This window comes from Saxophila tyrrhenica (assembly GCF_035928015.1).
Source record: "Saxophila tyrrhenica strain CCFEE 5935 chromosome Unknown scaffold_4, whole genome shotgun sequence".
Taxonomy (NCBI): Eukaryota; Fungi; Ascomycota; class Dothideomycetes; order Mycosphaerellales; family Extremaceae; genus Saxophila; species Saxophila tyrrhenica.
The window spans coordinates 243926-259371 of NW_027041736.1; the positions used below are offsets into that span (position 1 = coordinate 243926).

Genomic DNA, 15446 nt, shown 5'->3' on the forward strand with positions numbered 1-15446 from the left:
CGCTAAGCGCAAGCGCTCACAGATCGACATGTGCTGTCCCGACCAGATAGACCTGTAGGTGTTGAAGTGGTGATCGAGTGAACCCATGCAAGGTGGTTGACAGCATACTGTGCCTGTAGTCAACCTATCACTTCAGCGCAATCCGTAGATGCAGAATGCTAGATTTTAAAGTGAGAGTTGACGTTTCGACATCCCATCTCGAAATTACGCACGGGCCACATCGGCTTGAGAACTTCTCACATTCAAAGCTCCGAGTCATGAACACCACACACACACAACTACCATATGAAGCCACAAAACCATAGCAGATAGCCATCATGCCGCCGAAAGGTGCTCCGGCGGCGAAAACCTCAGCAAAGGTTCGCGCGACCACACTGAGCCTCGTTTCCAACGTTCTGACATTTGCCTTCAGGACACAAAATCTGGTCCGAAAGCGCCACCCAAGCGACGAGGAGGTCCAAGCAAAAGCGTGAAATTCCAAGATGATGCGCAACCTCAACCCAAGGCAGCGCCGAAGCAGAAGCAGCAGAATGCGTCGACCCAAGATCAAGCGGCCCATCCGCCGGTCGGCTCAGAGCACGATATGGACTCCCTGCTCAAGCCCTTCTACTACAGCAAGAGCCTCACGGACCCGATAAACACCGCGCGAGACAAATGGAACCTCCTACCCGCCTTCCTCCGAGTCAAAGGTCTGGTCAAGCAGCACATCGATTCATTTAACTACTTCACCGAGCAGGGGCTGAAACGGATCGTGGAGGCCAACCGGCTTGTTGCGAGCGAGACGCTTCCCATGGGCAACGAAAAGGCGAAATGGGTGCTTTTTAAGGACATTCGAGTCGGCGATCCGATTCGAGCCATCGACTATGGCAAGGGCTACGTCGATAATACATTCACCCCCAACGAGTGCCGACTCCGCGACTTGACTTATGCCGCACCGATCTTCGTGGACATCGAGTATCCAAAGCAGTCAGGCGGCAGGATGTTGAAGAAGAACATCATGATCGGGCGACTGCCGATCATGCTGCGAAGCAACAAGTGTGTCCTGGCTGGCAAATCTGAAGCAGAGATGGGGAAGCTCCACGAGTGTTCGATCGATCCCGGCGGGTACTTCATCGTGCGGGGACAGGAGAAGGTCATCCTGGTTCAGGAGCAGCTGAGCAAGAACAGAGTTATTGTGGAGTCGATGAAAGGTATCATCCAGGCTTCTGTCACCAGTCACACCGCCAACGTCAAGACCAAGACGTACGTCTTGCTGAAGAAGAACGTCTTGGTTCTGCAACACAACTCCTTCAACGAGCCGATCCCTATTACCATCGTACTCCGAGCGATGGGCATACAGTCAGACCACGAGATCCTTCTGCTCACCGCCGGCAATGACTCGCAATACCAGGACGACTTTGCGCCCAACATCGAGCTGGCAGCACAGGCTGGCGTCTTGACACAGGAGCAAGCTCTAGACTACATTGCTGTGAGACTGAAGAGCGACCGGTATCCTCAGAGAGGCGGAGCGCCACGGTCATCCAAGCAATGGGCTTTGGACAAGCTGTCCCACACCATCATCCCTCATGTGCCAGTCACAGGCATGAACTTCCGGCCCAAAGCTTTATACATCGCCTTCATGGCCCGACGTGTGCTTATGGCGATGAACAACCCAAAGCTGGTGGACGACCGTGACTACGTTGGTAACAAGCGTCTGGAGTTGGCCGGGCAGATGCTGTCGCTGCTGTTCGAAGACTTGTTCAAGGACTTCACCAAAAATATAAAGATGAACATGGACAAGTCGTTGAGGCGGTACAACCCGGTATCTGAGTGGGATCCTGTGCCTTTCTTGGAGCAGTTTGCGAGTCGGATAACGGGAGGCATGGAACGAGCCATCGCGACCGGCAACTGGACGCTGCGCCGTTTCAAGATGGACAGAGCTGGCGTCACCCACGTCCTGAGCCGTTTGAGCTACATCAGCGCCCTCGGCATGATGACCAGAATCAGCAGTCAATTCGAAAAGACGCGAAAGGTCGCTGGTCCTCGTGCGTTGCAGCCCTCGCAATTCGGCATGCTCTGCACGTCCGACACCCCCGAGGGCGAATCGTGCGGTCTGATCAAGAACTTGGCGCTCATGACGCACATCACCACCGCCGACGACGAAGACGTCGTGCGCAAAATCGTCTACATCCTCGGCGCAGAGGACGTCAGCTCAGCTTTCGGCGGCGAGATTTACGAATTCGGCGCATACGTCATCTTCATCAACGGCACACCCATCGCCCTGACACGGCATCCGAAGCAGTTCCTCGTCAATTTCCGCAAGTTCAGGCGGGTGGGCAGGATATCGGAGTTCGTCAGCATCTACATCAACCACCACCACAACGGCGTACACATCGCGACCGACGAGGGCCGGATCTGCAGACCGATGATTGTGGTCGAGAATGGCAAGTCGAAGGTCACTGCGCGCTTCCTGGAGTCTCTACGGAAGGGTACTGTGGACTTTGACGACGCTCTGTCGCGCGGTATTGTCGAGTATCTGGACGTCAACGAAGAGAACGACTCGAACATCGCCATCTATGAAGACCAGATTGGACCTCATACTACCCATCTTGAGATCGAGCCGTTCACAATCCTCGGAGCCGTCGCTGGGCTCATTCCGTATCCTCATCACAACCAATCCCCAAGGAACACCTATCAATGTGCTATGGGTAAGCAAGCCATTGGCGCCATCGCCTACAACCAGTTCACACGCATCGACACGCTGCTCTACCTCATGGTCTACCCTCAAAAGCCTATGGTCAGCACACGCACAATCGAGCTCGTCAAGTACGACAAGCTCCCAGCTGGTCAGAATGCCATCGTGGCAGTCATGTCATACTCAGGCTACGACATTGAGGATGCCCTCGTGTTGAACAAGGCCTCCTGCGATCGAGGCTTCGGACGATGTCAAGTCTTCAAAAAGCTCAGCATACCTCTCAAGACCTACAACAACGGCTTCCAAGACCGCATCGGCACCCGCGATCCCAAGAGTACTCGCCACAACAAAATCGGCAACGACGGCGTGGTCGAAGTGGGCCAACTCATCGAGTCGGGCGACGCATACATGCTCAAGGAAACCCCACAACAGCAACACATGGCCGTCCCAAACCGCGAGCAAACCTGGTCCGCTCAGCATATGTCCTACAAGCTCCCGGACCCCTGCTACGCCGACAAAGTCATGATCTCCACCAACGAGTCCGATACCCGCGTCCTCAAGATCCAGACCCGTCAAACCCGCCGCCCGGAGATTGGCGACAAGTTCTCCTCCCGCCATGGCCAAAAGGGCGTCGTGGGCCTCATCGCCGAGCAAGCCGATATGCCGTTTACGGACTCCGGCGTCGTGCCGGACATCATCATGAACCCGCACGGTTTCCCCTCCCGCATGACGGTGGGTAAAATGCTCGAACTCGTCTCCGGCAAAGCGGGCGTCGTGGCGGGCAAGCAGGAATACGGCACCGCGTTCGGCGGCTCCAAGATCGAAGACATGGGCGCCGAGCTCGTGAAACACGGCTTCAGCTACTCCGGCAAAGACTTCGTCACCTCGGGAATCACAGGCGAGAGCTTACCGTCCTACGTCTTCTTCGGCCCCATCTACTACCAGAAGCTCAAACACATGGTCCAAGACAAAATGCACGCGCGCTCCACCGGCCCCCGCGCCATCCTCACGCGCCAGCCGACCGAAGGTCGCTCTCGCGCCGGTGGTCTGCGATTGGGTGAAATGGAGCGCGATTGCCTGATCGCCTACGGCGCTTCACAGCTTTTACTCGAACGACTCATGCTGTCCAGCGACGCGCATGAGGTCGATGTGTGCCAGAACTGCGGGATGATGGGGTATAACAGCTGGTGTCAGACGTGTCAGGACAGCGGGCGCGTGGTCAAGGTGACGATGCCGTATGCGGCCAAGTTGCTGATTCAGGAGTTGATGAGTATGAATGTTCGGGCGAAGGTGGAGTTGGAGGATCGGTATCCGCGGAGGGGGAAGGAGGAGGGAGGGGAGGTGGAGGATGGGGACTGGTAGGGCCTGCCTAGGATGTGGAGAGGGGAGGTTGAGAGGATAGTTGGAATGAGATATGAGATAGCGTGCATAGCAGTGACATGACATGTTGCATCCTTGATCTCCTTCCGTCTTTTTTCTAAACGCCGAATACCTGCGTGTAATTGGCGACACGGTAGCGCAGGTTGCGACGCTGAGACCGTACACGTACACTTGGAAGGGAATGTCCTGCGTAGGTGTAGAGTAGAGTAGAGTAGAGCCAGAACCGTGGATGTCAACCAATCTGCAGATTTCCAGGCGATCCGTCTAACACGTGGCCGCTCGCTCTCTTGAGACGTTCTCCGTGCTGGTGACCACCAGGAAAGCGTTCAACGCCGGGGCAAGAGAGAGGGTTTTGGGGAGAAGAGTCGGTGAAGCGATGATATCCTGTACAAGCGCTCTCTCTTTCGAGCCTCTGCAGCCTGCTCAAAATCTAGGTTATCCAACAACCCCCCATCCCAGATGCCCATCTAACCCAGCGCTATGCGAACACCACCGCCATGCAACATCAATCACAAACTCCTCCTCCCCACCCATCACGCAACCCCCTGTCTCCCAACCCACCAAACAACCCTCCTGAAGTACTGCGCAACAAAACTCTCCGTGTAAAAACTATGCCCCGGCCCATGATCCCCGACAAGATTATGCGCCAATTCATGACAAAGCGTGATCCACCAATACGCCATCGCGTCGACCCGTCCCTCTACACTGCCCATGCCTTGCTCGTGGAGTTGCATGAAGTACCGCAGATTGCAGAATAGGGAGCCGGAGCTGTTGAAGGCGATCGCTGCACCGGTGGAGTCGTGGAAGATGTTGAGCGTGGAGGCGGGGAGGGAGAAGATTGTCGCGCAGTCGTTTAGGATCTGCGAGAAAGTGGAGATGGCTGCGCTGTTCGCAGCGAGGAAGTCGGAAGAAGGGGTGGTGGAGGAGCGGGAGAGGAAGATTTTGATGCCTGAGGGGTCGGTGGTGACGTGCGTGAGGTCGTGGCCGGGACGAGGGTCGCAGTAGGAGGGGGTCTCCTTTATATCTTTCGTCTGGGGCGGGGAGAACAGGGTGTTGGAGTCGTAGGCGCGGGAGGCTTTGACGGCGGATTCGAGGTTGTCGTGCAGATCCCGCGGCGAGGAGACCTGCTCAGTACCGGCAGAGCTCCCGCCAGCGCGAGAGATGTCGCGGGGTTCGTAGGGAGGCGGCGCGTCGTTGTCGTGCCCGTTGGTGAGCATGGCTTGCATCTGCTGCGCCGCGGCGCTGGACGTGGCGGCGTTCTGGTTGATGCCGAGGTGTTTGCTGATGGAGTTGAAGAAGCTGGGTTTCTTGCCCTTGCTGGTCGTAGGCGGGGAGTCGTTGAAGGTGCCCGGCATGGAGAGCTGCCTCTCCGGTGTATCTGGCGCAGCAGGCGGGGGCTGAGGTTGCGGTGTGGAGCCGTTTTCCATCCCATTCGCCATACCACCCGCAACACCATTCTCCAAAGCCTTACTCTGCGCCCTCAACTTCCCTTCCTCCTCCGCCAACCTCCGCCCCTCCTCCTCCTTCCTCTGCCGCTCGCTCTCCGCAACCCTCGCCTCTGCCGCCTTGGCCCTCAGAATACGATCAACATTATACCCCTTCGTCTTCAACCGCCTCAAATCGCTCTCCATCAAAATCTCCAGCGCCAGGTAATCCTGCTGCCGCGGCTTCTTCAACAACAGCGGCATAATCGCCCTCGCGACTTCATAGAGATCGTACTTCCCTGTCACGTACAAGATGGCATTGTGCTTGCTCTCGCGGTGTAGAGCCGCTGTACGCTTTTCGACGAACTGCATCCGGTACCCCTTCAACCTTCGCGTGACTTGCAGGAACTCTGTAGCTTTGACGTTGAGGTTCTGGTCCAGCCACTTCGCATCATGCCGTATCACATCCGCCGTGTGATCGTACAAGAACAGCCTACAGCGCTCAATGATCAGCTTCCCCAACCGCTCCGCAGGCGTCTGATCGCGCAGCACAGCGCCCATCCTCTGATCGTCCTCAACCAATTTACTCAGCCAAGGCGTCTCGAGCGCCGAGTACAGATTCTCCAACACCTCCTCCTGCGGCGCCACCAGCAGGTTAGCCTGGAAGAGGCGGTAGGTGGCGAAGTCGTCTAGTAACACCATGCCCGAGGCGACGCAGAGCGAATACTCTTTCACCGTCAACTCCTCGTCGTCCAGCTCACGTACTTTCTCGTCGCCTTCGGGGACCTGCAGGACTTGTTTCTCGGCCAGCAAGCAGGGTGAGGACTTTAGCTGCGACCAGAGCGTTTTGTCTTTCTTCAGCTGCGCAGCGTTCTCGGCGATCTTGCGCAGGATCTGGAGGTACTTCTCATGTCCCAGCGTCTGCAGCAGTCGTGCAGGCTGGCGCACAATCATGTTCGCGATCTCGAACGCACTGGGTTCGTGCTTTGATCCGACACGCAGCAGGAATGTATTCGCTTCAGCGCCAAAGTCGACAAAGTCAAAGATATCGCCGTAAGTCTGTCCGTCGCCGATGAAGCACGCTTTAGGCGGGATGAAGCGCACGCCATATTTCTTATCGCCGGAAGCGCGCTGCAGGATGGGTACGATGGGGGCATCACCCAACTGCTCTGCGATGTTGCCGTTTGGTCCAATCTCATTGAGGCGACCGGCGAAGTAGCCAAACAAGCTCTTTGCGCTCGCGACGTCGAGCGGTGGTTGCTTGATCAGGCGATCCGCGCAGGCGCCGATGAAAGGACGCATCGCTACCCCAAAAATCGCATGATGCGGCTGCAGGTCCTCGCGCAAGATGCGGAAACGCAGCACGGAGGCCTTCGGATCTGCATAACATTGATTCGGACGTGCGACCATGTTGTTGCGCTCGCCTTCGAAGGGCTGGACGGGCAGGAAGGCCGTTTCGATTTTACCGATCGGGAACTGGTTGTAGCCGTTTTGGTAATTGTTGATGACCCAGTAGTTGATAGCGCTCTGTTGGAGCTCGCTGTTTGTGGGCGCTTTGGCGAGGATGTTGACGAGGTCCGGGACGCTTGGGTAGGGTTGGAGGCCGAGCATCTTGAGGAAGCGCCCTTCTTGGCTCGTCGGACGGTACTGGCCTGGCCAGTGTAGGACGGGCAGTCCAAGTTTGCGAATCGACTCGTTCGGCTCGTAGAGCTCTGATACCCGGTACAGCTTTCCCTTGTTCGCCTGATCTGCGGACTGCGTCTCAGCAGTGCAAAGTGGCGTGGTCCGGAGTCTCTTAATGTCCTCAGAAGGGATATCCTCCTTGACGCTGACCAAATACTTGATCAGATCGACATGGCTCCATTTGCCCTCCTCGCCAGTCGCAGCCTTCTCGTTCTTGGCCATCAGCCTATCAAATACTACGCTCAACTCTACCGTCTTCCGCACGCCCAAAGCGCCAAGAAATTTTTCCTTGACGCCTTGCAAGCCGTGGATGGTGGGCAGGTCGTCGAAGAGCTTGACACTCGCGAAGTAAGCCTGCGGTGGCTTTCGCATGCCCAGTTTGGTCGGGATGACCGATCGTGGTGTGAGGAGCTCAACGACAGTCTGCTTCGAAGACTGCGACAGAGCATCCCACGCCTTCGAGACGACCGGCAGCACTTGCGCAGCCACCTCAGAAGACGCAGTCAAGCTCTTGCCCGCTCCAAAGCCCTGACTATTGCTTTCGATGATCCATCGTAGCCACGGTACGATCTGCAGTTCCTCCCATCCGATTGACTGCAGCTGGCTCGGCGAGAGGCCCCTCGTTAGCCTGAAGGGAATAGTTTGCGGAGGTGTAGGCATCTCCGCTGGTATCTTCGAAACGTTTACGAACGTGCTGATCGATCCAAGCTGTATCACCGGGCTAGATGATGCGCCAACGTGTTCATCATTGATCGTCGCCACGGTCCCATCGAAAAGAGACTGCACCACACTGGCGTCCATGTCCTGCCGCGACACTTTGGTGCATGCCCACTTGACCAGCTCCGTAAGCTGCTTCTCGGAGAGCGCCTGCTTCTCCAACTCCTTCTTGATGTCGCTAGTAGTAATGTCGGACAGCAATCCATATCCTCGTAATTTCGTCAAAAAGTCGTTCGCCTTGTCCATTAACTCATCAGGCACAACCGGTATGCCTTCGACGAAGCTCAAGTCCTCCGTCGCCACTCTCACATCCTGGCTGGGCAACACACCTCTCGTGGACAGCACATCGATGCTGGCAGTTTTGTTGCACATCCAAAACGCTTCTTCGATGTAGTCACCCACTTTCATGGATGGTGTAGACTCCTCGAAGTGGTACTGCTTGCATATGTGTATAGCCGAAGGCATCACATCCGCGAGATCATCCTTGCTGGGACTCTTAGTACCATTCTGGATGCGCTTCAGCTTCGAGTCCAGCTCGGTCAGCTCGCCAGCGTAAGCTATCCGGCAGGCAATGCCGGCCACTCGCAACATCTCCACGTTCCAGTCGCGGACGTAGCGAGCGTTTAGATCGATGCTCTCTCGCTCAACAGTGGGGATGACGGAGGGTGCTGAGATGTGAGCGAGGAGACCGGTTGTCTGAGCTGTCGGAAAGCCGATGAATATCTTGCCGTTCTTGGTTGGAAGGACGGAGGAGAAGATCTCGGTAGCTTTCTTCGAGCCGGCACCGGATACCGACGAGAGGGACGCGGAGCTCTCGTCGTAGGATGAAGTGAGGATGGCGATGCGGGTGTTCTTGGGTGGAGGTTTCTTGGTCGCTCGCTCCAGCTCCTGTGACAGCGACTTGCTCACGAACGTCTGGACCTTGACCGTGCTGACTCGTAAGAACACCGTAGCCCTACTGTTGCCCGCCAGGTCCTCCACCAGGGCACGTTGCAGTGCCTCCTCGTCCTTGCGTGCTTTCTGTGATGCCACATTCGTCGAGACGCCGGCAGTGAACTTCGAAAACCACCCACGCAGCGAGCCAGAATTGTCCGCCTGAGATTGTGATGTGGCGTTGACGGGAGACGGCAATGTTCTGTTCCATCCCACCACATTCATCCACTGCGCATCGATCTGAGCATTCTGATGTTCCACGTCCGTGATCTTCATGAGCCCATCCTTCGTCTTGGGGTTCACCTCCTTCGGGATGTTAACCTTCATAGCAGGCGCCATCTTCTTCGTCAGCTTCAGGATGTTCCAGTCGTCCAAGTACAAATCAATGCACTCCAGCCCGACAAACGTCAAGCTCGTCGCCAGAAACTGACACAGTCCCAACAGCTGCGGCACAGGCGTGCTCTGACTCCGGTAATCCAGCATGAACGTAGTACCCTTCATGGCCTGGTCATCCGAGAGCTTCCCTCGCCGTGTGAACAAGCTGTCCTTTTTCCAATAGAACGCCATCGACTCTTTCCCTGAGCTCACGAAGGGCGTCTCACAGTCCGCGAACACGCTGTAGAAGCCTACACCGAACGCACCGATCTTCGTCTCATCTGGGTTGCCCTCCGCTATCCGCTTCAGCCGCTGCCAGTCGTTCTCGTTGAAGACGTCGCCATCGTTCGTCACGAGTAGCGTCTTGACTGTGTGGTGTAGGAGAACGTGCTTGAGGTGGTCGGAGGGGTCTTGGGTCGAGGGAAGAGGTATGGTCGAGGAAGGAGTCGTCTCGAATCGGATGGTGACCTTCGAGGCTTGAGCATCGGCGGCGTTTTGGATAAGTTCTCGTAAGGTTGTCCATTCTCCGGAGTAGCGAGCCAGCACCTTGTCAATCAAGGCTCTTGTGTTGACGGTGACTGCTTCTTCATCTTCTTGCGAGCCCATGGTCTGCTCGCGCAGCCTGGCATAGTTGGTCGAGGCCATCTTGTCGCCTGCTGTGGTGGATGTGGTGTCATGAGATGGAGGTCATGCTTGAGTCCGTAACAGGATATGCAAGTAATACAGTGGTCTCTGTTGTGATTTATTAGAATGTTCTAAGGAGAAGAGGTATGTTCAGGTGGCGGCTGTGTTGACAATTCGACGCGGAGTCGGCCCAAGCGTGTCGCCTTATATGCACGTCGATCTTGCCAGGGTCGCCGCGGGGGTCACGTTTTTCTCCACTGCAAGTGAATGTTCTCGACGCTTTCACATGACAGAAAGGAGATCGGAGCCAGATCTGACGGGCTTCTCGTCCACTTTTACACTTTCTTTCCCACATCATCGACCGCCAGTTGCTGACGATATCACGTACACCCCTCTACAGACGAAGCTTCGTGGCGTTGGAACGGACCGCACCACGCGATCTAGCTCGAGCTCCGATCTTCTTTTGTTTGGCTTTTTTGGAGTCCCGCCTAGCAACACCACCTTCTCTCTCAGAAGTCACTCACAAGCGGCGAAAGAATGGCTGTGGACATTGGGGCAGTTGCGAGCCAGCTTGAGGCAACTCTGAATCCCCAACAGCAACGGCAAGGTCAGATATGTGCCATAGCCTCACACAAACGAAGAAACAAACTAACAACTACCACAGCTGAAGCAGCATTACGGACAGAAGAGACCAAGCCTGGCTTCTCCCTCGCCCTCCTACAAATCGTCACCGCCGACAGCTATCCTCTAGCCACCCGACAAGCCAGCGCCCTCTTCTTCAAAAACTTCATCCGCCGGAACTGGGTCGACGAAGATGGCAACCACAAGCTACCCCAGCAGGAGGTTGCCACGATCAAGAGCGAGCTCATCGGACTGATGGTAAAGGTGCCGGCCCGAATACAGTCATTGCTAGGAGAGGCGATCAGCGTAATCGCGGACAGCGACTTCTGGGAGCGATGGGACACCTTGGTCGACGATCTGGTCTCACGACTGACACCGGACAATGCTGTGGTCAATAATGGCGTTTTGCAAGTGGCGCACTCCATCTTCAAGAGATGGGAGCCGCTGTTCCGATCAGACGAGCTATACACTGAGATCAACCACGTTCTCTCCAAATTCGCTGTGCCGCTGCTCCAGCTATGGCAGAACACCGACAACGTGATCGCGCAGAACCAAGGCGATGCGCAGACATTAAAGTCACACTTTGCGACCCTTGATCTAATCCTCAAACTCATGTACGACCTCTCAACACACGACATGGCTCCGCAGTTCGAAGAGAACCTCACGGCAATCTCTGGTCTGCTGCACAAATATCTTACATATGAGAACCCGGTGCTGGCTGGCGACGACGACGAAGCGGGACCGCTGGAGTTCGCGCGGGCGGATGTGTTCAGGGTTTTGATTCTCTACACCAAGAAGTACGAGGAAGAGTTCAGGTCACATCTGGGGCAGTTCATTGGCAGCTCCTGGAACATGCTCACAGCCATCGGTCCCGAGACGAAATACGATCTGGTGGTCAGCCGAGCTCTCGAGTTCTTGACAACCGTCGCAAGCATACCAACACATGCAGAGAACTTCAACAACGCGGATGTGCTGGGACAGGTGACGGAGAAGGTGGTGATACCCAACCTGTCGTTACGAGAGTCGGACATTGAGCTGTTCGAGGACGAGCCAATTGAGTTCATCCGAAGGGATTTGGAGGGCTCGGACGATGACACGCGAAGACGAGCCGCTACCAACTTCCTCAGGAAGCTGATGGAGCAGTTCGAGAAGCCAGTGACGGAAGTGGTGACGCGCTATGTCAATCACTTCTTAGCAGAGTACGCAAAGGATCGGAAAGGCAACTGGAAGGCGAAAGACACAGCTGTCCACCTCTTCTCGTCAATAGCGGCGAAGGGCACAGCAACTGCCGCGAAGGGTGTGCTGAGCGTGAACCCGAACGTCGATGTGCTCGACTTCTTCCAAAAGAACATTGCCGAAGACCTCACCAATGCCGAAGCGGAGCCTCTGCTCAAAGTCGATGCGATCAAATATTTGTACATTTTCCGAAGCATCCTCTCGGCAGAGCAATGGCAGGCAGCCTTCCCCCTGCTGGTTCAACACCTCAACTCCTCGAATTACGTCGTCTATACCTATGCAGCGATAGCCGTCGACCGCGCACTCTACCTTACAAACGACCAACGACAGCCGATCATCTCTCGCGACAGCATCGTACCTCTCTCGAAAGACCTACTCCAGCACCTCTTCAAGCTGATGCAGAAGGATCCAAAAGCAGAGAAGGTGCAAGAGAACGAATTTCTGATGAAGTGCGTGATGCGTGTGCTCATCGTCATCCGCGACGGCGTCCTACCCATCGTCGATACGGTCCTCACCAACCTCGTCAACATTACCAAAGTCATCCGACACAACCCTTCCAACCCCGGCTTCTGCTACTACCACTTCGAATCCATCGGAGCCCTCATCCGCTTCGCCGGGCCATCGCAACCCGACAAGCTCGAAGCCAGCCTCTTCCCCATCTTCATGGAAGTCCTGCAAGGCGACGTCGAAGACTTCACACCCTACATCTTCCAGCTCTTCGCCGCCCTCGTCTCCGCCCAACCCTCCGGCGCCCTGTCCCAAAACTTCCAGAACCTCGTCGCCCCAATCCTCACCCCCACCATGTGGGACAGCAAAGGCAACGTCCCCGCCCTCACGCAACTCCTCCGCACCATGCTCCCCCGCGGCGCCGAGCAAATCGCCACCGCCAACCAAACCGAAGCCCTCCTCGTCATCTTCCAGAAACTCGTCTCCACCAAAGCCTACGAGAACTACGCCATGGACCTCATCGAGACCGTCGTCGCCACTTTCCCGCCCACCGCGCTGGAGAACTACTGGCTCCCCATGTTCCAGCTCATGTTCACGCGCCTCTCCACCAGCAAAACCGAGAACTTCGAGCTCCGCTTCGTCCGCTTCTACCACCTCGTCTCCGCCTCCGTCGAGCGCGGGCTGGGCGCCGACTTCTTCATCTCCGTCGCGGACCGCGTGCAGCAGAACGTCTTCACGCCCATCTACATGAACATGATCCTCCCCTCCACCCAGAAACTCTCCCGCCCGCAAGACCGCAAAACCGCCGTCATTTCCTTTACCCGGACTTTAGCGGACAGCCAGGCCTTCGTGGACCGCTACGCGAAACGCGGCTGGACCATCACCTGCGAAGCTTTGCTGAAGTTGTTAATCAACCCCCCCTTACCCGTCTCAGGCGAAGACGCAGTTATAGAAGACCGCGACGTGGAGGAGTTGGGCTTCGGGGCGGCTTTCACGCAGTTGCAGACGTGTAAGCCGCAGCAGAAGGACGCTTTTCCCGAGGTCACGGATGTGAGGGCGTGGGTGGGGCAGACGCTGCGGGAGGCGGATGGGAGGCATCAGGGGAGGATTGGGCGTTTTGTGGGGGAGAAGTTGGATCAGCAGGGGCAGCAGGCGCTGCAGAGTGTGATGGCTAGCTAGGTGTTGGAGGGCGTGGAGGATGGGGAGGGGATGGGTGGGGAAAGGTATGGTCTTTGCCACCCACAGGCGGAGAACGGGAGAGAGATTTGGACCTGCACGAGCGTGGAAAAGCGTGGAAAGCGTACAGCGGCTACAGAAGCTCATGCTGTGTATGCAGGAAGACGAGTGAGTAGTTAGATAGGCAGGTAGGTCACAGTACCAAGGTAGGCTTCCTACTTGTGAACGTGAACAGTATGCGTTGTCAAAGCCATTGTAGGTACCTCTTCTCGCAGCCAGGGTTTCGTAGCAGCGAAACGGCGAGCAGTAGGTGAGCTGTACGGTGTGGTATCAACCGTTTGCGGTGGGAGGGACCTCCGACGCCATCGAACAGTAAGATATCTGGCTGCCTTCCAACGGTTTGATGCATTGTACTGTACACAGCGTCCTAAAGTACGGACCCGTCGAAAGAATAGATTGAAAGCCAAGTCAGGACCAAGGTACCTCCTACGTGTAGGCTGGGCTCGCTCACGCCTCTCGTCACGCAAAGCATCAGCAGCATCACAACAGACAAGTGAGTCCGCCACGCATGTCCCCAACCGTCTGCGGTGGGAGTTGCGTCTGGTGGTCCCCAGTGGACAGTACCTGGCCAAGCGCGATGCGCTGGACGATGCAGTGCCTTGGGCGGAAGTAGGGACGGGGAGTCGTTCCGGGAGTGGATGTGTTTTGCTGGCAGGCTTGGAGGAGATTTGGATTTCTTTGGTGTTTCGACGCTTCGCCACTGATCTGCTTCATCAGCTGGTGGATGTGAGCTTGGGAAGATGGCAAGTGTGGAAAGGGCTGTCTCGGGCGGAGTCTGGATCTTATCAAAGGCGCTTGTCTAGAACCCCAATATCAAATCCAGCTCGACTGGCCATGACAGAGTGAAGAAAGGGATCGATGAAACGGCCGCCGCGCCTCCTGTCTACTACGAAACTGCCTCCTACCCGCCTACCTCCATCGCTCCTCGTCATGTCTGAGATCTCAGTCCAGGAGCTGGGACGTTATAGCTGTGCAACCACACCACCTTTTCAGGTAACCGGGTTAGCTACATCAGCTAGAAACGCAGTTTGGATGCCGTGGCGCCCGTCACGTCACCCCCTCCCAACGCATCCACGCCCGCTTCCAGTGTCCAGGTCCTGTACGCCCGGGAGGCCCGTCGATGCGCTGTCAGTTCCACCACACTGTCCATCACCCATACACGCTTTCGTGCATGTGGAGGCTGCGTGTGGAGAAAGAAAGCCGGACATACACGCGCGACGCACACGTCTCAACCCGAAACGTGGGCGGACCGGGTTCATGGGTTGCGGCGGGCCACATGCGACACGGGCATGCGAGGGCTTTTTCGTGGCGGAGACGGACGCTTGCTTCCCCGCTGCTGCGAGAGGGAGGGGAGGTGTGGTGGGACAAGGGGCGTCTGTCTGGCCGGAGCGTTCGGATGGGTGCTGGCGCTGTGGGTTTGTGATGAGAGGGAGGGGTGAGCGGTGTTTGAGAAGGGAGGTAAGGAGGGATGGACCTGAGGGAGGCGTGAGTCTGGACTTGGATTTGAGATAGGTGAGAGATGGGGTCTTGTTTGGGTTTGGAAGCGCGAATCGAGGGAGGTGAAGAGTGACATGTAGCTGTACCTCGTTCCGGGTGCCTACTTCTCGTCCACGAAATGATGCTTGAGGTACGTTGGACGAGCCGGAGTTGTCCATGGGGGCCAACGTGTTCAGCCGTGCTTGCTGAGGACTTGCCATGATGGTGGTGGAGAGACAGTTTTTCCTGATCTGGAGTGACAGGCACGCTCGTGATCATCTCTCGATGTTTGCAACAAAGACATTGAGGGAAAATCTTGAGCGGAAAACCACGGAACAACTGAGATGACGCCTGTCGCAGATCTGGCGAGATCATTTGCCAGCCAGCCAACAGATCTGGAGAGACAGGGAGAGCCACATGGCAAACGACGTGACACCGCCGCCGAAACGCTGCAGCCTCTTGCATGTCCGCTTTTGCTGCACGTTTGAAGATGTCCTGCCAAATCTTCGTCAGGCTTCCGCCATCTCCAGACATCTCCATGAGACGAGCGCTGTAGCAGTCCATAAGGCGAAATGAGAATGTTCTGGCTACAGTATGATCCACAGGAGCCCTCTAGAACA

General features: G+C 56.4%; 3 protein-coding genes across 3 annotated transcripts; 2 read left to right on the plus strand and 1 right to left on the minus strand.

The window, feature by feature from the left end:
- Positions 1 to 317: 317 nt before the first annotated feature.
- On the plus strand, positions 318 to 4036 carry rpc2 (DNA-directed RNA polymerase III complex subunit Rpc2; the record flags this gene model as incomplete). Its single annotated transcript, XM_064799981.1, has 2 exons — positions 318 to 359; positions 413 to 4036. The coding sequence occupies 2 exons, from the start codon at positions 318 to 320 to the stop codon at positions 4034 to 4036; spliced, it is 3666 nt and encodes a 1221-aa protein (XP_064661320.1).
- Positions 4037 to 4587: 551 nt separating this feature from the next.
- LTR77_002723 (uncharacterized protein) lies at positions 4588 to 9831 on the minus strand (the record flags this gene model as incomplete). The annotated part of the gene is made up of 1 exon (XM_064799982.1): positions 4588 to 9831. One exon carries the CDS (start codon positions 9829 to 9831, stop codon positions 4588 to 4590), a length of 5244 nt encoding a protein of 1747 aa, XP_064661321.1.
- Positions 9832 to 10347: 516 nt separating this feature from the next.
- CSE1 (importin-alpha export receptor) lies at positions 10348 to 13293 on the plus strand (the record flags this gene model as incomplete). Its single annotated transcript, XM_064799983.1, has 2 exons — positions 10348 to 10417; positions 10475 to 13293. The coding sequence occupies 2 exons, from the start codon at positions 10348 to 10350 to the stop codon at positions 13291 to 13293; spliced, it is 2889 nt and encodes a 962-aa protein (XP_064661322.1).
- Positions 13294 to 15446: the final 2153 nt, after the last annotated feature.